The sequence below is a fragment of the Peromyscus eremicus genome, chromosome 10, assembly GCF_949786415.1.
Source record: "Peromyscus eremicus chromosome 10, PerEre_H2_v1, whole genome shotgun sequence".
In the NCBI taxonomy this organism is placed as follows: domain Eukaryota; kingdom Metazoa; phylum Chordata; class Mammalia; order Rodentia; family Cricetidae; genus Peromyscus; species Peromyscus eremicus.
This window is the reverse complement of record NC_081426.1, coordinates 68,350,182-68,375,986: the sequence shown is the minus strand read 5'-3', so window position 1 is coordinate 68,375,986 and position 25,805 is coordinate 68,350,182. Positions and strand designations below refer to the sequence as shown.

General features: G+C 40.7%; 1 protein-coding gene across 2 annotated transcripts in view; it reads right to left on the bottom strand.

Moving 5' to 3' along the window:
• Positions 1-3,324: 3,324 nt before the first annotated feature.
• The window catches only part of Exoc1 (exocyst complex component 1), a 46,083-nt gene continuing 23,602 nt past the window's right edge, over positions 3,325-25,805 (bottom strand). The window contains exons 10-19 of one of the 2 annotated variants that reach the window (XM_059276041.1): positions 19,382-19,487; positions 15,486-15,530; positions 13,889-14,052; positions 13,229-13,336; positions 11,318-11,394; positions 10,261-10,489; positions 9,330-9,513; positions 7,301-7,500; positions 5,605-5,799; positions 3,325-3,988 (exon numbers count right to left, since the gene is read on the bottom strand). In XM_059276041.1, coding sequence (XP_059132024.1) covers positions 3,836-3,988; positions 5,605-5,799; positions 7,301-7,500; positions 9,330-9,513; positions 10,261-10,489; positions 11,318-11,394; positions 13,229-13,336; positions 13,889-14,052; positions 15,486-15,530; positions 19,382-19,487 — 1,461 coding nt within the window. In that variant the 3' untranslated portion in view covers positions 3,325-3,835. The remainder of the gene's footprint in view (positions 3,989-5,604; positions 5,800-7,300; positions 7,501-9,329; positions 9,514-10,260; positions 10,490-11,317; positions 11,395-13,228; positions 13,337-13,888; positions 14,053-15,485; positions 15,531-19,381; positions 19,488-25,805) is intronic. The other variant, XM_059276042.1, reaches the window with a different exon arrangement.

Sequence of the window (25,805 nt, the reverse complement as noted above, 5' to 3'; positions counted from 1 at the left end):
ATCTATGTTTAATCTAGTGGCTTGTTCTGTTCTCTGATCTTCAGGCAAATTTACTAGGGTACACAATATATGACCACAACATATATCCCTTCCACCCAGTGCCATTCTGCTCAAGATTAGGCCCCTGGTGAGCAGTGAACAGTTTGCCTTGTCCTGATTATTAGTCATGTGTCCAGTCTTTGTGGAGAGTAGCACTGAGATGAATATTCCCCCTGGACCTGGAAAGCACCCACTGTGGTAAAAATGGGAGGACAGCTTAGCTCTTTCTAGTAACTCAAGTTTGAGATTCCCAGTGAAGGGAAATATAACTTTTCACACAGCAGAAGAACTGGCTACAGAACCTAATACGAGGCTAAGGGGCAAGGAATCATTTAAAAGATATGAGAGCCTAAGAGGCAGCAGAGGAACCTTAGTTCTTAGGATGAATCAAATTCAAGGAGGATCTCAAATGAATAATGTCTCCTGTAAAATTCAGATATGTGCTCATTGGAAGAAGGGCTGTCTACATATACCTCTGTAAATTCTTCTAGAGACAGGGTCTGGGACTGCCCAGTCCTCACTAATAGACCTCTCCATTGCCTGGGGTAGAAAAATGCCCAACAAATGTAATAATCACGATTGGCACAAACCATTGGCTCTCAACCTGCTACATATTAAAACCATGGGCAAATGTTTAAAAATGCCAATTTGTACTCCACAGCCCAGCCAGTGAAACACTGTCTGAAGATGGAACTGGATGCTTCACAAATCTCCCTGGTGGTTCTAACAGGCAGGCCAGCCTGAGTCAGCCATAGAATCCATTGGTTCCTGTATAGGTTAAGAACTACGTGCAGGGCACATTTTCTTGTCCTTGAGGGTAATTTCCTTACAAGGATTCCCAGCACGAGTGGGCCACTGCCCACAGTGTTCAGTGTGCACACTTAAAGGAAGGTGGCACACTAAGTACTGGATTTTAGGCGGGACAGGCTGGGCCTCCCGCCACCTGGAACCTCAGTGGAGATTGTGGCTGTGTTCATCACTGCAGGCTCTAGGAAGGACACTCCTGCTTTTCCCTCCCATGAACGAGTGTCTGTTTACCTTTCACTTTTTTTTTTTCCGGTTTTTCGAGGCAGGGTTTCTCTGTGTAGTTTTGCGCCTTTCCTGGAACTCACTTGGTAGCCCAGGCTGGCCTCGAACTCACAGAGATCCGCCTGGCTCTGCCTCCCGAGTGCTGGGATTAAAGGCATGCGCCACCACCGCCCGGCTACCTTTCACTTTTAAACTCAGGACCTAATAAGCAGTTAAGTGCTACAGATAATGATTCCGTGGGGCAACCTTGACCCTCGATACCAAGCTGGTGATGAACATGGAGACAAGTAAACAGCAAAAACCCCAAGTCAACATGTCATGAGGGATAAGGACAGGTGCTTATGAGAACAGGGCAATGAAAATGAAAGGGACCAGTAAAAGCTGTTGGGAATTAAATGGAGACTAGTACAAATGCAGATAGAGCACAACCCATCCATTTCCCAGTTTCTTCCTCATTACTTTTCCCTCCAGGCAATTAGGAAATGACCTGCCTTCTAGATGCCACATTGTACAAAGCCCAGGTGGGCAGGGATGCCAGCTGAGATGGTCTGGAGCTGCCTTCTCCAACATTTCCACTGCTCACAGATTGGTATTACTTCTTCTCTGTTAAGTCGGTTGCCTCTAGCACCTCCCACTTCCATGCGTCCCTCTGCCCTGTTCCGCCCACCCCATTTTCTGACTCCTCTCTTAAAAAGGAGGATTGCCCCAAATAACACTTAGAAGTATATCACTCAGAAATTTAGGTAAGTGAGCACTATTAGCACAAATATACTGAAAATAATGAGGGGACCTTGCTTAAACTGCAGGTACAAAAGCCAGCTGTCCCAAGGGAGAAACAGCACATAGTCCTGACTTGTCCAGAGGAAAAATGTGACTGCTCTGTGACACTTTGCACCTCTGACTGTGGGCAGCACGGCAGCAGTACTGGAACGGCTTAGAGACTGTTCAAACTGCAGACCTGGACTATGCAAAGCCCAGTTCATCATGCTGGCTAGGTGCTCCACAAGGATATTAAATTCTGAGAGGCACTAGTACCCAGGATCTAAAGCAAAGGACAGACAATCTCACTTTGTTCATGTCACTCTGATATTATGTATTAATAATGCAATAAATAATACCAAATAACCAGTTAAAATTAGCCTTCATTCATTAATATAGTTTAGATATACTTGGTCTTTAGATGTATTATAGTATGTATATTTATCAATACGTATCACTCTATATCTATCTATCTATCTATCTATCCATCCATCCTATCATCTGCTACCAGTAGAGAAAGCAAGTCCAGCACTCAGAGAGTTTGATGTATGGAACTTCATTTCTACTAACTAATAACAAATCACTGCATCTCTCTGTTCTAAATTTTGAATCCTTAAAAGTCCACATTTTGTATTAATAAGTATGTATGTATACATACACACAAATGAATTTGAGTTTAGAAATGTAAGGTAAATGCTGAACTGACAGAACACCCACAGGGTACAAGTGGATATACGTGTGTGTGTATGTGTGTGTGTGTGTGTGTGTGTGTGTGTGTGTGTGTATGTGTATGCATGTGTATGTGTGTAAATGATACCACAATACAATGAAGTCTGTGTACCTTACCATGTGGACTCCCCTCACCCCACCCAGTTATTTGAGAGTTTGTTATCCAATCCTGGCTGGCCTGGTACTTGCTATGCAGCTCAGGCTGGCCATGAACTTTCAACAATCCTCCTGTCTCAGCCTCTTAAGTGCTAGGATGACAGGCATGTGTGACCACATGACTTTTTAATCCTCCATGCCCCTCTCAGATTCACGCTCATTATTTTGCAGTTATCCCCTGCTTTTCCACTTGGAACCCCAAACCACAATGGCTTAATTTGTTTTTCAAGTTTTATATTAAAAGAATCCCAGCACATACGGATGTTCCTGGTGATGCCTTTTGTCACCTGACAGTATTTTCCTGGCATTTATCTACATTTTCATTCTGATATCACTGTCCCACGAAGTGAACATAGTTATATTCATCTGTTCTACTGCTGACGGACATTTAGGTTGTTCAGCCCATAGTATACATTTCAATAGTTAGTCCTAAATACAAAACATCTCTGAAGCTATTACAAATGACTTTTTTCTTATTATTCTATTAACTTTCTTATTGTTAGAATTCTAAGTGTTCTTTGGTATAAGGCCTCACAATTAATTTTGATACACAGATTCTATAAGTTTGTTTTTATATGCACGATATATAAAACCAAAGACTATTACCAACTATCAACTTAAAAAATGTTTTTTAATATACAGAGCCACATAATCCTTAAAATCCAGGCTGGTAACTGACCACCTTCTCAGCCCCCTTACCTATATGCACACTTGTTAGACAAGGGACAAACAATACTGTATAATGCTCTCAGAGTTCCATCATTGGTTAGCAACCAGTGAGTAGTGAGTGCTGGCCTACTCCAACCGTTCCACTCACAATAGCCACTTGCAAACACAGGAAGCTGGCAATTAAGGAAAATGTCCTCCCTGTCACTGGAAAGTGCTGAAGGCATTTCTTGATGATGAGATAAATGCTTAAGTACATCACCTGGAGGTCAAAGAAAACGGACCCCCAGGCTGCTGCTCTGCACCTAAGTACCCGGAGCAGAGTACCACGCAGTTATGTGACATTTAGTAACACACAAAGCTTTGAGTCCGGCTTCTCAAATGCTTCATTGTTTTCTGTAGTGTTGGTGTACTGACAGTGTGTGTTTGTTTCTTTTTTCTCTTTCATGAGGCTCATTTAGTGGGACTGTGCAATGCTGGAGCAATAATCCAGAATGTCCTGAATAGTGAATTCCATCGTAACTCCGGACCCAGGATAGCAGCGCGCTATCAAGCCCTCGAAGTGCTTGTACTGGCGGATAAACTCATCTTGCATGGAGTGCCACACCACCTATCGCAAACAGAAAGGGAAGGCCAGAGAACTGTGAGGGGAATGATTACAGTATCACACATGGAGAACAGATTACAGAGAGAATCTAAGAATCTGGTACAGCATGGTAGTTAAGAACATGCATTCTGAAGACAGCACCCTCAGTCCTTCTACTTAAAAAGATTTGTGACCTCAACTATATGCCATTGGCCCTGTGGGCCTCAAGTTGGTATCTGTAAACAAGGTGTGGATAATAGCATTCTTTCCTCCTAAGTTAACCCAGGGAATAAAGCAGAGTACTTAGGCTAGGTCTGCCATGAGCAAGCACCCATCATGTTTTAGCTGTTATCTCATAAACTCTTAATATCCACACAGATGCAGCTTTGCACAACTATGTGTGGAACGAAGACCATCATTCAGGAAGTGTAATACTTAATACTTTAGTTTCATTTCAGACAAAGATACACTTCTTTATTTAAAATTGATGACATAACTATTGCTTGATAATGGGGTGGGAGAACCAGGATGATCCAAGCTAACTACCTACAACTATGTGATGAACCACCTCATCATGGAGTTGGATATGCAGGTAATTTCAAGACAGAATTCCAGACACACAATGATACAAGGGCTTAGACTCATCGAGGTTCACTCTGTGTCAGCATTATGTAACTGAAGTCTCCCGAGGACCAGGTGAGGGTGGGACTATGATCAGATCCCAGCGTGTCAACCGAGGGAATGTACTCTTCTGGGGTTTCTCTTGTGAGCCTCCTAAACCCTCCATTCCTGTCGATGACAGACCAGTCACTACCTCCCATCTTTATTACACCCTTGCTTTTCATCCTTAGCTGTGCTGTTTCCTCCACTGAGCACCACACTTGCCACTCATTAGCATGCTGTTCTCCTCAGGGAAGTGGGTGGCCGTTCCTATGATGCTGAAGCTAGAGTTAATCTCCATCTCTGGGTCCTTTGGCATAGTTTATAAAGCATATAGCTTCAGTTTGTTCAAATCTGGCCCCACTGCACTTGAACGAGGCTTGCTGCCATGTTACTCCACCTCTCAAGCCCTCATTCCTCTTATCTATAAAACAGCAGTGCCCACAAGAGAGGCATCAGTTTTGGGATAAGGAGATTTGAAGCGCAGCAGTCAAGTAATGTGCCCCACATTGCACAGCCTCATCTGGATCCGGATTACAGATCCATTTCTAGCTCCATCCCGACTCAGAGCCCCTGCACCATAGTAAGCAATACTGCATTTACAGTCACCTGCAATCCAAAAACAATGAGACAAACCCCCAGTCAAACAGAGAAGCAATGCCTCACCTTCGAAAAACACCAACATTAAAACAGAAAGAATTACACAAGGACTCCTGTCTTCCTTACAATCACCACCCTGGCCTGTCTTCTATTTTCGTTTCCCTTTTTTGAGGCAGGATGTAGCTCAGGTCGGCCTTAAGCTCACCATGGAGCCTAGGATGACCTTGATCTCTTGGTCCTTGTGCCTCAGTGTCCCAAGTGCTGGGACTGCAGGCGTGCACCCCCACACTCAGCTATGGAACTCTTCTAGGCACTAAAAATGGAGCATGTGTAGCACGTGTGGAGAGAAGCCCGGGTCTGAAGCCAGGGGATGTGCATACCTGCAGTAAGTTCTCTTCTTCACATAAATGCTTGTCAACCTTCTTGTAGAGGTTATCAAGGCCCTTCTTCACCTCCTTGCCAGGGTATTCTTTAATAACTTTGCGAAGCTCTTGCTTGTTGAATGCAAGCTGGTAGCTCACTTCCTCCTCCCGTATGCCCTGGGCTACTCGGGCTTCAACGCCTTCAAAGAAATGCTTCAAGGAAATGAGAACCAGTAATGGCTAAGAGCTTCTTATATTATCACCTGAACCTTTTAAAAACCAGGTTTAAAAGGATGTAATTGCACAGAAGCTAAAATAACAATCATCTATTACCATACTACTCAGGAGTTACTGTTGTTGACACTCTGGATTTCCTTCTATTTCTTTAATGTGAGTGTACAAAACTACAATCTCATATGCTGCATTTTCCATTGAATATGTTTATAGACTCGGGGTTTTTCTGTCTCTCTCTTTTAGCTTCCTGTAAGTTGGGATTGGATTACAAACACGAACCATTATACCTGGTAAAACAACCACTTCTTGATTTTATTATTTATCATTTGCTCAGGGAAATGACTCAAGTCAGGAAAGAAAAGAACGGCAACATACAATATATATAATTTTAATCTTGTGTGTGATGTATGTGGGTGGGTGTGGAGGCCAGGATGTCTTCCTCAATTGCTTCTCTACCTTATTTTTTGAAGCAAGATCTCTCACAGAGCCTGGAACTCACTGTTTAGGCTACATTTGTTGGCCAGTGAGGACTTGGGATTTGCCTGTCTCCATGTGCCCGAGCTGGGGTTACAGCATGCTTTTACAAGGACATTAGAAACTCAGCAAACACTTTGCCCCTGAATCTTCACCCCAGTCCCTTCCTTCCTCTCTTTCTTTCCTTCCTTCCATCCTCTCTTCCTTCCTTCCTCTCTTCTTTCCTTTCCTTCCTCTCTTCTTTCTTCACTCCTTCCTCTCTTCCTTTCCTTCCTTCCTACCTCTCTTCCTTCCCTTCCTTCCCCTCTTCCTTCCCTTCCTTCCCCTCTTCCTTCCCTTCCTTCCTCTCTTCCTTCCCTTTCTTCCTCTCTTCCTCTTTTCCTTTCTTTCTTTCTTTTCCCAAGACAAGGTTTCTCTGTGTAGCCTTGGCTATTCTAGCACTCACTCTATAGACCAAGTTGGCCTTGAATCCACCTGCCTCTGCCTCCCAAGTGGTGGATTAAAGGCATGAGCCACCATGCCTGGCCCTTTTCTTTTATCTTGACAAAGTTTCTGAAATCATCCCCTGAACTATGTAAAAGTTGGCCATTTATGAAGAAAACGATGGGAAAAGCTCAGTCAAGTTTCACCCTCAAGTTGATTTTGTTTCTGAATTTGTAAAATGGGATAACAGTATCTTAGCTCATATCACTGTTCAATTTATGTACTATTTACTTTGAGAGAGCTCTGCTAAGTTGTCCATGCAGGCACTGAACACACATACAATCCTCTTGTTTCAGCTTTCCAGGCAGTGAGGATTATAATCCAGGCAGAGTGGCTTCCACACCTGGGTGCATCACTATTTATACGAATTAGAAGAAACTACATACATAGAACATCTATTAATGTCTGGCACACTGGCAGCATCAATAACTAAGTCCTTCATCCTCCTTCTGTGCCAGTACACAGAACATCTGTATGTTATTGGATTCAAAAGCAGGAAAAGACCAAATGAAAATATATTTACATTTAGTTTTTCAAGAGGCTGTCCTAAAGAGTAAATGACGTAAGACTGAAGGTGATCAGTGTATTTCTGCTTGGCTTCTTTTTTCTCAGCTTCTAGACATGAGATTTTCAAACGAGACAGAGTTGCAAAAATATGGTGGAAGTTTTCCATCATAACGACATCCCTGGGGGTCTTCTGGCTTTCATGTGCTACTTTCTCCACTAAAATCGAAGCAGAAAAACAAAGAACACCTTCTGATATGAGTCAAACCGTTCAGGACTAAATACACTACTCTGCACTGCACGGTCTTCTTCAGACAATACCCTGCACACCTGGAAATGCAGTATGGACTAAAGGTGACTTTTCAAATCAGTGGAGGAATTATGAATTATAGCTGGTACGTTAGGGCAGCCGGATGATCAACATCATGGCTAGATTCTAAAATGATCAATTACTTAAATATAAAAAGCAGTAACAGGGTCATAAGCATCAACAAAAATATATCTAGCTAAAAATAAAGGTTTGTGATAGCATGGCCTTCTAAAGAATGACTTCAACACAAGAGTTGGGAAAAAAAAACGGTGACACAAAATTTGAAAAGCCCTACAAGGACACCATGAGCAAAATCACAAAGTGAATGAAACTAGATCATTTAGAGCCAGCCGACTGGTCTGGCAAGGGATAGAGACTGACAACAGGGAGTAACACCTAGCAATTGTAGAGCATGCAGAGCAATGGAGATTTTCACCAAATGCTCAGAGAACTACACTGGTTCTCGGCACCATAATTGGCAAAACCTTGATATACACATAAACCTTTGAACTACCAATTTCATTTCCAGCTGGAAACAAACTAACACATACTAAAGGCATATTCAGTAAGTAAACAGTACTAAATAGAAGACCACGTGGTCATTAAAATAATTGTAGTTATTATAATGGTTAGCACAGTCAGCTTGGCAGAACCTAGAATAATGTGAGCGATGGGCCTTAGGGCATGCTGTGGGTGATTATCTTGGTTACATTAACCGAAGTGGGAAGACCTGCCCATTGCAGGTGGTGCTATTCCCTAGGAAGGGGATCTTGGACTGTGTGAGCCAGAGAAAGCAAACACTAACATGCATGCACTCACTGATACCTCCTTCTGACTGTGGGTGTACGTGACCAGCTGCTTCCAGCTTTGCATTGGACCTTGAACTGTGATGTGAATTAATCTTAATCTTACATTGCTTTTTTTATCAGAGTATTTTATCAAAGCAACAGAAAAAAAAAAAGAGACAGAAATCTATATTACTGGATAAGGAAAGATAACAGGATTATGGAGTTAAGCAGCTTCCAGTGTATGGAAAAGTACACTAAAGAATGTCACTTACAAAACCATACACATTTTGTTTGTTTTATCTGATTCTAAAATAAAATATGCTCATATGCACTCACAAAAAGTAGAAAATACTTTTAAATAAAGGGAAAGATTATTTGTAACATTTAATGTTTCTACTTACAAACTTTTCCATGCCCCTCTCCCTTTCCTTTCACAAAAGTGTTATATGCAATATGACATGATTCAACTTCCTGTTCAATTTTTGCTTTTGAAATCATTGAGTGTAAGTTATTAGACAATTTCAAATTAAATAACACGTCCAAAAATGTCCCTGAGTGGGCTTTCATACAGGCCAGCATACAGCTAATCTCCCTGTGTTACAGATTAAAAAAAAAAAAAAAAAAAATGAAGCTTCAGCGAACTGTAAGCACTACAGATATCCTTGCCCAACACCCAGAAGACCCTTATTAAAATGCAAATGAAACAAGGTCATTTTCTACATTTGAAAAATGACTTTCAATTCTGCACAGTAATAAGGCCCAGGAGCTTGGTACAAGAGTGGCTCTTGATGGGAATTAGCAGCTTCCATGCTGCTTAGTTTTCACATTTAAGATACTCAATTTCAGACTACAGACCACTAAAAACAGTGAGCTCATCTGCACCCAGCATCAGTTACCCAGAAACTAGAGAAGAGCCATAACGTTCTTTAGAACAAACCATACAAATTCACCATTAACAAAGACTCCTCTGATTAGTTTGGTGTAGGCTTTGTCGAGATCGCCACGACGTTCAGCATTTTTGAAGATTGATTCTGCAAGTCCAGCAAATTCTTCAAATTCAGCAACAAATGGAAGAATTCCTACTTTACTTTTCTTTGAGATCTTTACTTCCTCCATTTGCCTTATTTGGTTACTCTAAAGTTAGGCAGAAAGCAAGGGGAGAAAAGTCAAGCAACTTAGAAAGCACAGGTGACCAAATGCCCACGCAGTGCCCAAGGAAGGCACCACAGATGCTGCTTAGAACTGCAAAAGGGTGAGCAGAGAACACTAGCTCTCCTGATAGAAACATTCTACACTGCACTGTATTCTGACAACAAAAGCAAGGAGAAGAATGAAACTTCTTTCAAAGATGATTTAATCAAGGATTTTGAGCTTCAAGTCTGTATTCCAACTAGAATCAGTATATCATTCTGCCATGAAGGACAGGGACAAGGCAGGTATCCACCTGCCTCTGCCTTTGAATACTGAGACTAAAGGCATGTGCCACCATGCCCACCCAGCAGTATGATTATTAAACTTTGCATCCTATTAATTAAAATGAACTACAATAATTTAAGCTAACAATTAAAATAAATATATTTTACTAGAATATATAAAAATAATAATAAATCCAAATACCTTTCAATTGTTTCATTAAATCACAGGTCACAGATCAGGAAACTGAGTCATCAGGAAGCCAGTGGGTCACTGAGGCAGAAGCTGTCTCTATGTATGTGCTGCAGATTCTACTTGTCTCTCCAAACCCTCTAACTTACTCTGCTCAAATGGGCTGGTGCCAACTCCCTACTTCATAGCTTTGGAGGTCATGAACACTAGACCCTAGATTAAATAATTAGCCATTCTGCATAGTGACTTGTCCTTGAGTTAATTTTTACAACTTACAATGCATTTGTCAAAGTTCCTCTTCACAGTCACCAAGACATTTCCCAATGTAGTACTTAGAAAAGAAGCAGGGTCCACATTTTGTGCAGTCCACACATGATGACTCATTTTGACTAACATGTAGAGGGAGTTAAAGCTATCAATTTTGTCTCCTAATGCAATTAAGTTGTTCAGTTCTGGTTCAATGCAACGAAATATTTTGATCATCATTTGGCGAATCATATCTTTCCTATTCAGAAAGCAAGAAAAAGAAATAATTAGTATAAACTTCAGGTGAATCTACCTATAACTATAACTGTAGTTTAATATATATAAAAAAAGCTTAAAAATTGGTACTGCAACTAAAAATGTCAAACTATGATGAACTATTCTATAGCAGTTTTGAATATAAAAACAGCCAATTGTTTGCTTCATTTGTAAAGCTGGGCACTAAACTATGCTTTTTATCTCTAAGAAATTCACTACTTTCTACCAGCAATCACTAGCACTGACTGATCCATCTGTGATCACCAGACAGAAGAGCTCACTCATGAGGCCTAGAAGAGGAACAATAACATGTCCCTAACAGGACAGTGAGCACACATGATGGATGACTAGTGCTGATGGTCAACTTGACAGACTCTAGAATCACTCAGGAGACAAGCCTCCATGTATATCTGCGAGAGATTATCTATGCTAGATTGTTTCTGGATGACCTCGATTAGGTTAGTTGAGGTGGTAAGATACGCCTACTGTGGGTGGCACCATTCCCTGGGCTGGCTGCTGGATTGATAAAAGGAGAAAGGGAGCTAAACACAGGCACTCATTGCTCTCCTCTTGCTGACAACTCTGGAACATGACCACCTGCTCAAGTTCCTGCTGCCTTGACTTCCCCACTCTAACTGTGGGACAAAACAAACCCTTTGCTTTCATCAGGGTTTTTCATCACAACTAGGCTAGCACTCAGGTCTGTGTGAGTACAAGAATCACGTGGATGTTTCCATGAGAAACACGTCATTATCCCTCAATCGAAGTTCAGTTTTTCCAGAACAAACAGCAGACAGTAATAAATACATACTCAGATGAAACAGGCAGCAGTGAGGCAGAACTATGCTGTCGTGATAACGAGCTACCATCCACGTCTTCTGCTTCAGTCTGCAAAAATATTCATATACTTTACATATGAAAAAACCAGCACAGTGACAAATTATATACCAAAAGCCTGCTATGTTTTAAAACACCTACAAGAAAATACTTTATGGAAAATAGTACTATCTTTAGTACTACTAAAGTAACAACATATTATACATTCTTTAAGAAAGTCTCATGAAACGCGTTCTTAGATTTGAAACAATCACTTTAGTGTGTACACGTGCATGTGTGAGTGAGCCTGCACAAAATGCCACAGTGTGTGCACGGAGGGCGAGGACAATGCGGCGGGGTCTGTCCTTTCAGCTTACTCGTAGGTAGGCTCCTGGAATTGAACTCAGGTCATGAGGCTTGCTCAGCAAGCACCTTTACTCACTTACCCATCTCATCAGCCTGTCTCTAGAGTCCTCCCTCCCCCAGGAATTAATACAGGGTAAACAGTTCTCTGTCTACGTGTACATTGGTGTGGTTGTGAAGAGAGAGAGAGTGCATGAGGCCAGGCATGTACTCAGATGTAAAGCAGTTCAGCGCGCACACACACACACACACACACACACACACACACACACACACACACACACAAACCCAAAATGGAAAACATCCAACAACAACTTTAGAATGAAAACTTCAGCACTGAGAAAATGCAGTGGGGCTTGAAGACAGCTCAGCAGTTAGGAGCCCCAGCGGCTCTTCCAAAGGACCCAGGCTGGATTCCCAGCACCCCATGACAGCTCACAACCACCTGTAACTCCAGTTTCCAGCATCCTACATCCTCTTCTGGCTTCCCTGTGTAATGCACAAACGTGGGACATAGACATACATGCAGACGAAACATGCATACAAATCAAATATAAATATATATAAATGCTGTCATAAACTCTTTCTGAAGTCAAGCAAGCAAATTTTCCAACACTCCTACTCTGAGGACAACAGACTCCCAACAGTAATGAATTTCTCACTCATCTTATGACAGCTTTGTATATGTTGGCTGCCTGAGGCACAACTCTGAGATGACTCCCATCTGAATTATGGTTTTGAGTTCTTCAAAATATTCTAGAAATTCTCTCATTCATCCTCTTACTCTCATGCCCTGATGGCATGAGGAGGAACTGCTATATCCACATTATGGAAGAGGTGACTGAGGATTAGGGCACCAGCTACAGTGTCTAGCTGTTTACCTGTAAGGCCACAAGACAAAACCGGACTCCAGGCTGATGCCCCCACCTTCCCTCTGTATAGCATCATCTCTGAGGCTGTATTTTTCTTTGGGAACACTAAATTATTAAAATTGGTAGGGTTTCTGGTTTTTTATATCTTACATTCTGTATCCCAGGCTGGCCTGGAACTCATGCAATTCTTCCACCTAGTTTCTCAAGTGCTTGAATTTTAGACACAAGCTATCACATCCTGTTTAAAATGGCTATTTTTTTGAGCTGGGCAGTGGTGGCGCATGCCAGCACTTGGGAGGCAGAGGCAGGAGGATCTCTGTGAGTTCGAGGCCAGCCTGGGCTACAGAGCTACATAGAGAAACCCTGCCTCACAAAAACAACAACAACAAAAAATTGCTTTTTGAATGATGTTCTCCAAAACAAATGCAGACATTTCCTCTCTTGTTAAAGTTTGAGGATGTTGGCTTAAGATATTCTGGAATACTAGAAATCCAAACTCCCAACTACTTCCTATTTCCCGTATTCTGTGCGTAACAAGAATACTTAAGATTGATTTATTGCAAATCTTTCCTTTTCTGTTTGGATACTGAAATTGTGAAGACGTAATAATAGTAACTAGGTTAAGTTATGTTACAGACTAAAAATACTGTCCAAACAAATGGAAGCCATACCATTGATGCAGACATGTTTTGATGTTGCTGTAGTTTGAAAAATTTACTTATGAAGTCCTGTTCTGCCAGACACAGTGGCTCCAGTTCACTCAGTACCTGTTCAAAGATCTGAAGGAAACCAATGAGCCAAGGATTAAAGAACTGCATGGAATGCTTAAACAGATGCTGAGTTGAGTTCACTCTTCAGCAAGGACACATACCCAAGTATGAATAATTTCCTAAGTCTAGAACCCTCCAATATGCCAAAGACAAGCTCTCTCAAGACTGATAGGGTAATAAAATACCAAGGTGAACAGACGGAAAAGAAAACCCACAGTTCCTCCCTTCAAATATGGAGGGGAAGACAAACTCTGGAGCTTACTCAAGGCGTCACAGCTGCAGTGACGCTGTTACTCCCTCTTGATTCCGTCATCCCTCAAACAACTTCCGTGTGATTTGCACGCCATGTTTGCAACAAGTAAATGTTAATGCAGCTCTTATGTTACTTAACTGATAAATCATATTTTAGTTGCCCTTTTTGATGGGGATTTTTCCTTTTTCAGATTCAAATCAGAATTGGAAGGGCATGATGATGACTTAAAAGGTGTCCCAAGAGCCTGCATCTCTGAAAACACTTGAGGCAATCACAGTGCCAGCGCTAAGAATCTCCTGTTACTTTACCTTATCAAACTTGGTTCTGTCGGCCACATCAAGGTCAGAGGCAGACATGTTCCCCATGTCCAGCAGGGAGGATGACTGGGACCGGCGATTGCCCGAGCTCTGAACGCTCAGTTTATTCAGACTAGAAGTTGATCCAGTGAGTTTCCCAGAGCTTCCATGGAGACCTAAGAAATACCAGAGCTTTGAAAGCTGTGTCTCAGGAATAAAAGACCTACAATCTACCTCAGGGCTACCTGTTAAGAGTCTAGGTCTTCCAGGACTCTGAGTCTACTACATGGTTTGCAGAATCCTTGACATTCACTGACGCTGGGTCCTACTGCAAAGAATGTCGTAAGGTGAAGTAAAACTACATGTATCTATGGACTAGGATGGAAAGGATGCCCTGACCCATCCCATGCTAAAGGACAAGCTGTCTGGTACCGTCTCTAAGCTAAAGCAGATGGGGCAGGAACACAGATGAGGGTCATGAGTACTGTGCTAACACTACAGCTCACAGAACTCTGGAATATTTCTAAAGAAAACCTATAATCAAGTATTAATCATCTCTACTTTAAACACCAATCTGTTAAGTTGAACCACATGAAACTATCAATTCCTGACAATTTTCCCCATAAAAGTCAATCACTTATGATTAAACTTAGCATGTTCCTGACCTTGGAGACCCTGCTTTTCTGAGTAGGTGACTTGGCTAATGACAGATACATGAACAAAAACACCCTAAGCACCTGGTTATCTTTAAAATATAACTGAAAAGTGACGTCACTAGCCATACAAGTAAGAGACAGGCGTGCTTAGGTAGAATTTAGGAATTCATCATGGCCATGGGAAAATGAGCAACAGCTCCCCCACACTAGGAATTAACAGTTCATTCTTAGAAAATAGAAGGTTCAGATTCAGAATAGAAACAATAAAACACTTAAAAAATTACTCTTCTTGAATACTGCTTTGGTAAGTTGCACTACTTACTAACAGGCAGAAAGGAAAAATTAAGTTATGATAGAGACAATTCAAGTTTTGGCATCACTATACAAACCATTACCAGACCTCTAAGACTTTCTTCAAGGATTTATTCTTATTATTTTAAATTGTGCGTGCATGTGTGTGAACATGTGTGCGCGTATGCACATGTGTGCATATGAGTATGTGCACGTGAGTGCGGGGGTCAGCAAATCCAGAGGTACTGGAGTCCTCTGGAGCTGGAGCTACAGGTGGTTATGAGCCACCTGAGCTGGGTTCTGGGAACTGCACTCGGGTCCTCTCAAAGAGCAGTACGTGCTCTTACTGCTGATCCATCTCTCCAGTGCCCCTCTAGTAATAGCTGTAGCTCTTCTAAACACAGACTATAACAGAAGTGCAATGTTAAGGTTTCCCATTAACTTCTGACAACAAAGCTTTCACCCCTTGCTGTGTAACTGTAACCACGTCACTTATTTCTTGGATGTACATACAACCACCATGCTGGGTTTCTTTTTCCAATACCTGGCGACTCGGTGCAATCAACACATCTGCTATTAATGACTCTCAAGACAAGTAACTAACATCTAGACATTAACAGACATGCACTGAGGGTGCCCACTAGCACAGTAAGCATACTCACTCTCTGCTTCCTGTTTGACAGCACTTTCTTTTCGAGGCAGTGTAGCTGTGATGGATTAGGTTGCAAGCATCAAAGACAAAGACAAGTTAATAAACTGCAATCTGCACAAACCATGCACAAGAGGCAGTTAAAGCTCTAGTTTAAAAGACACATGCAAAGAACTGTGAGCACTGACTAATGAGAGGTGCCAACACACGTGTAGTTGCTCAGCGACGACTGTTGAGTAAGTGAGAGAATCTGACTAACCCTTTAATGTGGGCTTCTACTTCCATATTCAGGGAAAATGTCCATGTTGAAACCCTCTCCCCAACCTTTCAATGTAGGGATTGTTGTTTTAGCTTAGGACGTTGGTGCACTTAGGTTGAAAAGAATGAGGTCACAAGGCTTTGTCTCCGGAGACAAGGAAGCTCTAGTAATTTAACAAGCCAAGAATGAAGGGGTCACTTTAGACATTAACAACCTTACATCTCCTGAAAGCCCCTGAAGGGGATCCCCACCACAACAATCTTCTCCTTGATTTGTGAAAGATTATACAAGTGGGGCTTTTAAGATAGTTTTAAAATTAAAATCAAGTATCACATGGAATTCCCTGGTCACTAGCCTATTAATTCAAGACTGAAAGATGGAAAAACAGTGGTCAGGAGCTACGTGTGGAAGAGTAATTAATTGTAAGGGACAGACTAGCTGGGGAAATCTGAACTTTAGCACGGTCACTTGGCATTTCTTATATTCTCCAACTCTGCTCTACACAGTATCTGTGGATCAACGTTAGAGCCTATGCTGTCAAACATTCTGAAGTCAAACTCAGACCTTCAGATGAAAGGCAAGAACAAAACCATATAATGGACTAAAGATAACTATAATCTAAACACAGCGTAAAAACAGAGAACCATGTGTCAACTGGCATAGCCAGGCACACTGGAGGCAAAGGCCCAAGGAGAGCTCGGAACTGGTCATTACTGTGCTGCTGCGGGGATGCCAGCTTCGGCCACCTGAAGCTCAAGGGTGTGAAACAAGAAGGGCAGATGTTAAAGTGGTGAACACCACAGTGCAGCTAACTGTTCACTAATGTGAGCACTACTGCCCAGGCCTAAGCTGTCCTTCTGCAGGCTCACCTTCGCAGAGCAAGGTCTAGTGCAAAGGTTTTTAAAAGCAGACAGTTGTGACTAGTCACCAGTACTGCCTATTAGTTATAATTTGAAACTGAAAACACTCTAGATTCCTTCTCAGCAGTATCTTTAAGTTATCTCCAGTACATGGTAAACACACTAAGAATAGTGGATAAGGACCTTCGTTCACTGCTGTACTTCCAGTGTTTACTTGTACAATGGACATTTATAAATATTTCTTTAATTACTCTTCCGCCAAACCTGGAATCCAGCCTTGTATTCAACTACCCTTGGAATCAAAAATCTTACTTAGTTTAATTGAGAAACAATGATAAGATGACTTTAGATACCATTGTAAAGATTTTATAATATTAAACAGGGGCATTATAATCATGTAATTATATATACAAGAAACTAAAACCTTATGTATATTTTATAAATAGCTCATTTTTAATAGTTAAGATATATGTATATATTTTATATATAGTTAAGACATATATATTTTATATATTATATGTCAAACCTAACAGCTAAAGCCCCATTATAAGCACTACCCTGTCCCCCAGTGACATGTCTGTCTTTAAAGTATGCATCTTAAGTAGGGAAGGAAAATCCAGTAAAAATAACAATTGTAAGAATAATCACTCAGTTTCCTTTGCCTCTATCTCATTAAGTACGTTTGGAGAAGAGGAATGGAAGCATCCATCAAAGTATCAATCCTAGGAGGAAAATCCTACTCCCTTGAGGATATTGAGATAAATTATTCATCAATAGGGAATAATTTATATAAAGATCTTATCACGAAGAACAGATATCCTCTTGGCATCTTTAATCTATTTTGAATTTCTTGAAATAAGTGATGGTAAAGATAAAATGAAGTTTTCAAAAAGGAAGAGGCAGCCCATTTTGATGATGCCCATTATGTCACGTTCTTCCTTTTGTAAGGGGAACTCTTATCCACATCTTGAGAAAGGATTGCCAGAGCGAGTACAAAGCAGAACTTATATTTAAAATCATCAACTTGGAGTCACTGAAAAGCCAGCTTTCCAAATCCATAGGTTTTAACTTTAATTATAGTTACTATTAAAATTCATTTAAACATAATCTGGATCATTGAAAAAAATCTGTTGGGAAAATTTCCAACCTACTCGATTCAGAATTTCTTAAGTCATGTGTTTTTAACTTGAATTTTTCTTTTAAAATGTTAACAAGTGAAATGTAGAGAGATCAACAAACTGCTGTTATTCTCTGAATTTAGTTTTTCTCTTGTATTTGATAACAAAATAACTGATAATATAATTTTCTGTGATGAATTATCACAAATTACTCTATCCATCAGTATTTAATAGATTTATCTTTTTGTTATGACATTGTTTTAAAATTATAAAAATGCATTCTAAACTTCTATTATGTAAATTAAAGTATTTTAACAAGATAATTTAAGAACTTAGAGTAGGAAAAGAAAAGGCTTAAGCTTTAAGATAATGTGATGATAACATAAAGATACTATTGTATTTTAATTAAGTTGTATTTTTATGTCATTTATCTTAATGTATATCCTATATCCAACTTGTATTCATATACCGAAAAAAGAGATTTCTCAGCATAAAATGGCACACTAACAAGTGATGACGAATATACTTAATGAAAACATTAAACATGTAGCTGCATTAATAATATGCTCTTTGCCCAAAAAAGGCATAACATATCCACAGTGAAACATCAACAAGGATATAAACACACTGCTGTTTAAAAACAATTAGCCTTTAGGATGAGTTAGCATTTCTGTTTTCAAAAGCCTACTGTCCCAAGACAGTGTTTTACGAAGTGTAGCATATTAACAGACAATCCAAAGCACTTCAAATTCTGGACCACAGTAATTAATGTGACATCTAAGACAGTCTTCTCTGCCCGGAAGAGCAGACGGGAGCAGGACCAGCAATACTCAACACTGCTATCCGCTTCCTGCCATTGCTTAGGGCACAGGCTCCTTTCAACAGTCAATGCTAAACTCAGCGTTCTAAAGGGACTCCACAGACACCGAGGAGTGCACGATGTAGCCCTTTAAGGCCAGGTTTGGACTTGAATAGGCACAGAACTCCATCCAAAGAGAACTCCAGAGATGGGTACATGCAAGAGCAGAACGTGGCCTCAGCACATCCTTTCTTAGCTTGATACTTTCACTGGCTAGTCTTTCAAAGAGTGAAATTTCCTTTAAGTATTAGGAAATAAAAACCAATATGTTCCAAATAAATTGCTTTAGAAAAATAAGGTACAATCACAAGGGAGATTCTGGTGACATGTCTATATACCATTGGCAAAAAAAAATAAACACTTCTAAATTCAAAGCAGCCAGTGAGAAGTAAGAAGCCAGGAATGGCTTTTAGTTCTTTCTCTGTGGAGAGCAATGACTTGGCCCCACCTGCAAACATCTTTGGGGATCAGAAACCACACTCAGCAGTAGTGCCCTGCCTGATCCCTTCTCTACCAGCTGCACTTCCGTTTCCCACCTCTGCTTCCCTAGCATAGTGACCTCTAATCTCAGCAGGGATGCCCAACTGCTGTGGACGGATGCACCACATAATCTTAGCTTGTAAAAACATACTGACAGATAGACCTTTCTTTTCAAATACACTTTCTCTGAAACACTGTAAATCAAATATATTAGCTAGACCTCTTCTTTGTTTAATTCTATCGCGTTTTCTTCCACCTTGTTTAAAAGCCTCGGGAGTTACTATTCAGTAAGATTACTTCAAAGGGAGACACTGAGCCCACGGCTAGGCTTACCAAACTTCTTGCTTTCTTTAGTGGTACCAGTCATCTTGATCTTTGCAACTTCAAAGAAATCTTTGATTTCTCTTTCATAAAGTCGGGATAAATAATCCATGTAATTCTTAAAATAAATAGAATATGCAATTATTAGTAAACTAACAATTTTCTCCTTAATCGTTCCCTTAAATCCTTCATGCTTATAAAACCTTAGTGTATTTCAGCGAATATAAAAAAGTTAGGCTGTTTTCTCATTGAAGAAGAAACAAAGCAGAATGAACAGGTAGCATATTGTTATAATTTATGGAAACGTCAAGTGAAACAATCATACTTATATTTCCATGTTTATGCGTTACTTCGGTCCATTTTTAACTGTGTTCCATGTTTATGCGTTACTTTGGTCCATTTTTTAACTGTGTTCCATGTTTACACGTTACTTCGGTCCATTTTTTAACTGTGTTCCATGTTTACGCATTACTTTGGTCCATTTTTAACTGTGTTCCATGTTTACATGTTACTTCGGTCCATTTTTAACTGTGTCCATGTTTACACATTACTTCGGTCCATTTTTAACTGTGTTCCATGTTTACGCGTTACTTCGGTCCATTTTAACTGTGGTTGCAACCACACTAGCTAGGATATGGGTTTCTCCTGCTGTACTGGAATGGCAGCACAGTGCTCTAGTGTGTGGGTGCACCATAATCCAGTCATCAGAATCCCTAACAAATACACTGAAGCCATTTGTGTTGTTATGACAATGTCGCAGTGAGAATTCTGGCTCTTTGGGGATTTCCTAGGGGTGGATTATAGTTGAAGAGTATGGGACTCCTCATGAGGCCACTTAACTTTGAATCTTTAGACGACTCCCTCCACACTGCCATATTTCCAACAGTGCCAGTGGCAATGGAAATCTGATTTCACTGACCCTTGTCAGCCTTGGGTGTAATCCCAAAGGTTAGAATTTCATTAGTATATATACAACACAATTTTCAAAATAATTTTTCCAAAAACAGATTTGATTGAGCCTTAAATGAAAACATCTGTTATTTAGCATAAAGACTATTTTTTTTTATCGCACCTGTCTATGCTTACATGAAATACTCTATGTACCTGTAAGGATTCTTCAATAGTAGAGACCGTGTGTTTTTCTAGGTCCTAAGTTAAATGGCATTAGAGAGTTTAGCTAAATTTAAAGAAATCCACAGTAGAATAATCATTCTCAGTTATTCTTTTAAACTTAGGACAGAATTTTAGCTTCAAGATTCTTTATCTCAAATTAATCAATCATTTTATATAGAGCAGGCTCTATAACAACAGTTGGATCAAACATACTTTAGAGTCTGCCCCTTTCCAATGTATAGACTATATCTGTAAGAGTCACTGAGCAGTTATTTCCTATGATCCTTATACTAATTCAAAAGCACATACAAATTAAAATACACCACAAAATTAATTCCTTTTAACATATGACTTGAAATTTATCTTGTGTTTAAATACTGTGGTCCCAGGCAGCCTTTTCAATTTTGCTTTGTGCTGGCTCTAAGTTGTCTTCCAGAGACCTCTTATAGTTTCCTTTCTTCCTTCCTTCTTTCTTTCTTTCCTTCCTTCCTTCCTTCCTTCCTTCCTTCCTTCTTTCTTTCTCACAACCAGGCACATTCCTCCAATGTGAAACGGACTGATAACACACTGATACTCATAGTGTGGATTCTGCCTATCCACGAGTATGGGAGGGTTCTCCATCGTGAGACTATGGAATGCTTCATCAATATGCACTGATGCATGTACGAGGTCTTGCTAGTCCGTGTTGTTCCAATTTCAGTATACGTGCTGCGGAACTGGGCACTGGAGCTAAGATGGAGATATGTCTGAGGACTCTTCAAGACTGTCAGTCTCAGACTGTTACTGCAGTTTCCTCTGATGTTTCTAATCACGAGTGAAGCACCTCCTATATGCACAACTCAGAAATACGGATGCTGGAGTCCTGGGAGAGAGAGCATCTAAGAGGACAGGTGACATGCCTAAAGCCCCTCTGTCTTCCCTAGGCTCTAAGTACACAAACAAAAAGTAAAGGGGTTGGGGATTTAGCTCAGTGGTAGAGCGCTTGCCGTGGGTTCGGTCCTCAGCTCCAGAAGAAAAAAAAAAGTAAGGTCTAGAGTCAGCCTGAGCACAGCTGGGAGTGATGGCGAGGAATACATTCCCTCATGAATTTGGAATAGGCTTCTCCTATTCACTCTACCAAGTGTGAGCACCCATGAAGTGCTAAAGGAAACATAGGTTTGCTTGTCTGTTTATTTGGGTTCTTTTGTTGCTGTTTTTATGTCATTTTTTCTTCCTTTTTAAACACAATTCCTGATTTTTCACAGTATTTCAGCAACTAAATTGGCCATATAAGGTGTGTGTGTGTGCACGTATGCACTCAAACCAAAAGTCAATTTCACTGAAAAAGCTCATTAGTAGTGTCATTCAAAACTACCCTCTTGTAGGAAAAAGAATACCCTCTGAGCACAGAATGAGCCATAAATCACCACTAGGATGGCGTGCATCTTATTTCTTCACTTTAAATTACATGTATGAATACTACATAATATGTAAAGACAAGATGATAATACTCTGAGAACACAATTAGGCAAAAAGCTTATTTATTTGAACAGTCACTAGGAGCCAAAGCACTTGTTGGCATGAAACTCCTAAGATGTATTTAATTATTTAAAATATTACTCTCCAAAAACCTCAAAAGGAAAGAATTTGAGTACTATAAATATTTTTACTTAACATATCTCCAAATCAGAATTCTGTTGTATGAAATAAAACAGAATAACATAACAGAAGAATTGCATAACACTCAAAAGACTCATTCTGAGGAGCAAAAATAATCATACCTATACTAGCAAGCTAGATCAGATGTCCATAGACTCTTAAGAGGATAGACATTTCTTTTGGAAAGCATTTAAACAATTTTATGCACTCACAATGTTTGTGTGTTTGTATGGGGCATGGGGTAGAGGCTGAGAGTGGGAGAGCGGGTGGAGTCAGTGAGAGCTGGGGAACCTGTGAGAGGAGGTTTTCTCCTTCCAGCATGTGGGTCCAGGGAAGTGAAGGCGGGCTGCTGAGATGGGCAGCAGGCACCTTTACTAGCTGAACTGTCCCACCAGCCCTGAAAGGCATTTTAATTATGGTCTGAAAATACATTGTACCAGATGTATCTTCCCTTTTGAAAAATCTCAGTTTATGATGGTAAGGCCCTATTGCTGAAGACAATACTGACATATCTCATTGAACATGGTTAAGTACAGGTGCCTAACTAGAGCCTTCACACCTACTGACTAGTGTGGGTGTACTGGAAGGTACTGGAAGATACTCTGCACACTACCAGAGGAGAAAGATAAACACTAACTCAGCTACAAACCCTGCAATCTACAATGTTGACCTGCCTGCATGATATCCTGGCACAATAATGGCACAAAGGTTGTGGGAGTAACCAACAACTCTGACTGGATTAAGGCCCACTCCAAGAGATGGAACCCATGCTGGACACTGCTTGGGTGGCCAAGAATCTGAGACCTAGATGGGCCATGGGCTTAGGGGGAAACCAAATACTATTGTTCTGCCGAAAGAATGCAGCAATTAAGACTTCTAATGACATTCTGCCTTGGAGAAGTTTCTTCTTGTAGTAGAAAAGAACTAACACAGAGACCCACACTTAGTAACATACAGAGAATGAAATGAGAACTCTCATCCTAAATGGGATGTCTTCATCAAATCCCTCCCCTCAGGGATCAGGAAGCTGTGCAGTAGAGGAGGAAGAAAGATTGTAAAACTGTAAGATCCAGAGATGATGGATGACCCCAAGGAAACAGGGCCTTCTACAGACAACAGGACTACCACACAAATAAACTCACAAAGACTGTGGCAGCATGCACAGGGTCCACACAGGTCCAAGCCAGATGGGGTTCCAGAGCTAAAAGGGGGAAGTGGACATGAGCTCCCAACCCTAACCCAGAAACTATCTCCAAACTGACATCTGCTTGCAAAGGAAAAATTAGTTTTCTCCAATTGAGTCTCACTGGGTATATTAACCACACTAAGGTGGGCTCCGGACCCAGGGGTAGATGGCTAATGTAAACTCAACGGCATTTGTGTAGACCTTTTTTGTCTCATATTGCTTTGTCTGAGTTTTTGTGTGTGTGTGTTTTGCTTGTGTATTATGGTTTCCAATTTTGTGCTTTTATAAGTTTGTGTGTGTGTGTGTGTGTGTGTGTGTGTGTGTGTGTTTCTTTTGTTTTTCCTTTCTTTAAAGTTCTGGGGTTTTGTTTTGTCTTTCCTGTTTGTTTTCTAAAGAGAGAAAGGAAGGGTGTGGAGTTGGATGGGTGAGGAGGTGGGAGGATCTAAGAGTTCGGGAAGGGGAAATGGTGACCAGAATATACTGTGTGAAAAAAAACATTTTTTTTTCTTTAACAAAAAAGAAAGAGGGTTGAGGAACAGGCCAAGTTTAAATGGTCACTGCCGAGTGAAAACACTTACATATATATAAACAAAATGGCACTTAAGTTCAGATGAGTTGAAAACAAGGAACTTAAGCAAACTCCATTTAATTATGTGTCTTTTCTCCAGCAAAACCGAGCCAGCTACACTAGCTATAAAACAAACAAAAAACAAAACAATAACAACAAAAACCCCAAATACAAAAACCTAAAAACTGTACTAGAGAACCAAAGGAAGAAGAAGGGTCTGATGAGAGCAGGGCGGGGTGGGGCAAGGTGGGGTTCAAAACCCAGGGTTTGCTAGCTCCCGAGGAAAGTGAAATAGGAAGGAACTGAACTAATTCAAAACCAGAAAGAAAATCACTAGGAAGAAGATGTGAGAAGAGAATTGGGAAGGGAAAAAAAGCAAGCAAAAAACCAAACCAAACCAACTAACCAACCAACCAAAAACCCCCAACAAAACAAAATAAACCAACAGTAACAATAAAACTCACCTCAGTTTAGAAACAGAAGGAGACAGATTTGACTTCAAATGGGCGAAGGTAATTCAAACAGAAGACATATGTGGACTGACATTAAAGAATGTGCTAGACTTAACACATGGCTAGGAACACAACCCACCTCTTGGCATCTCTACCTATCCCTCTGCCTCCCCTGAGGCGCAAATTTACAGCAGCTGCTAGGAATTGCTTTTTTTATGAAAAATGTCAGTATTTTTACTCCACAAAGACAAAACTCTGTCTCATTTAAACTCCAGGATATCTTTTACCACTCTATTATATATATAATTATTAAAACAACTTAATACATTATTTGAATATTTCATTTTTCAGCTAATTCACAAAATCTTAAAGATAATACCATTTAAATGTTTCACATTATTGAAACTGCTCTCTCAGCTGGGCCTATCCAGAATATATTACTAGCTATTTATATGTCTGTGTTAGGTAGTGACAATTCTGTCTCTGTCTTTTTAAATGGACACTGTTGTCCAGTTTCTAAGGGTGATGTGTAAATGCCAGAGACTCCTGGCTTTTGCTATACTAGCTTCCTGATGGTGTTATGAAGCCCAAGATAGACGGCATCATTCTATTTTTTAACACCCACTGCTCTTCCCTGTCCAATGTCACACACAGTAAGACCAGCCCCTTGCGATGGTCTAACATCTCCACACCTGCCAGCCCACACAGACTCCATTCCCCAGCTCACAGTGCTGCAACCACAGTGGCCTCCTGGCATTCTCAAGAACACTGGGCACGCTCTGCTTCAGAGGCCTGTCCTGTGACAGGAAATGCTCACTGCTCACCCTTTACTTATCTCTAATCAGTGCTCCAACGTCACCTCCTCATGACTAGGTCTCTCACCACTGTATCTGAAAGTGGACCCCTCTTCAAACACTGGTGTCCCCTGAATTTTCTCCAGAGCACCCACAGTACTTCCTCCATATGTATAGTTAACTCGTTTCGTCTTTCTTCTCAAGATATGCACGGCAAGTGCTTGCCTGTTTCCTTCACTGCCAAACCTCCAACACTCAACAGTGTCAACACAGAATATACGGAATACACTGAATCAATGATTCAGACTTCTGGAGGGTGGCCACCGGTATACGTTACTGTTCTTATCACCAATCCTGGTAAGTTCAGGATCATCCTACTACGTCTGCCTTTGGAGGCACTCTTTCACTTTGTATTCCCACCACCACCTTCCTGAGTCAAGACTTCATTTCGTCTGAATTACTACACTAGATCCATAATAAGTTTCCCCATCTTTTATTTAGGGTGTAGGTGTCAGGATCTCATATGAAGGTTCCTATTATCATTATTAATTTTTTTTGAGACAAATGTCTCACAGTGTAGTCCTAGCTGGCCTGGCACTCAGAGAAACCTGCCCTTATCTGCCTCCTGGGTGCCGGGACTAACGGGGTGAGCCACCACAGCTGGCCACCTCCATTTAGTCTGCCT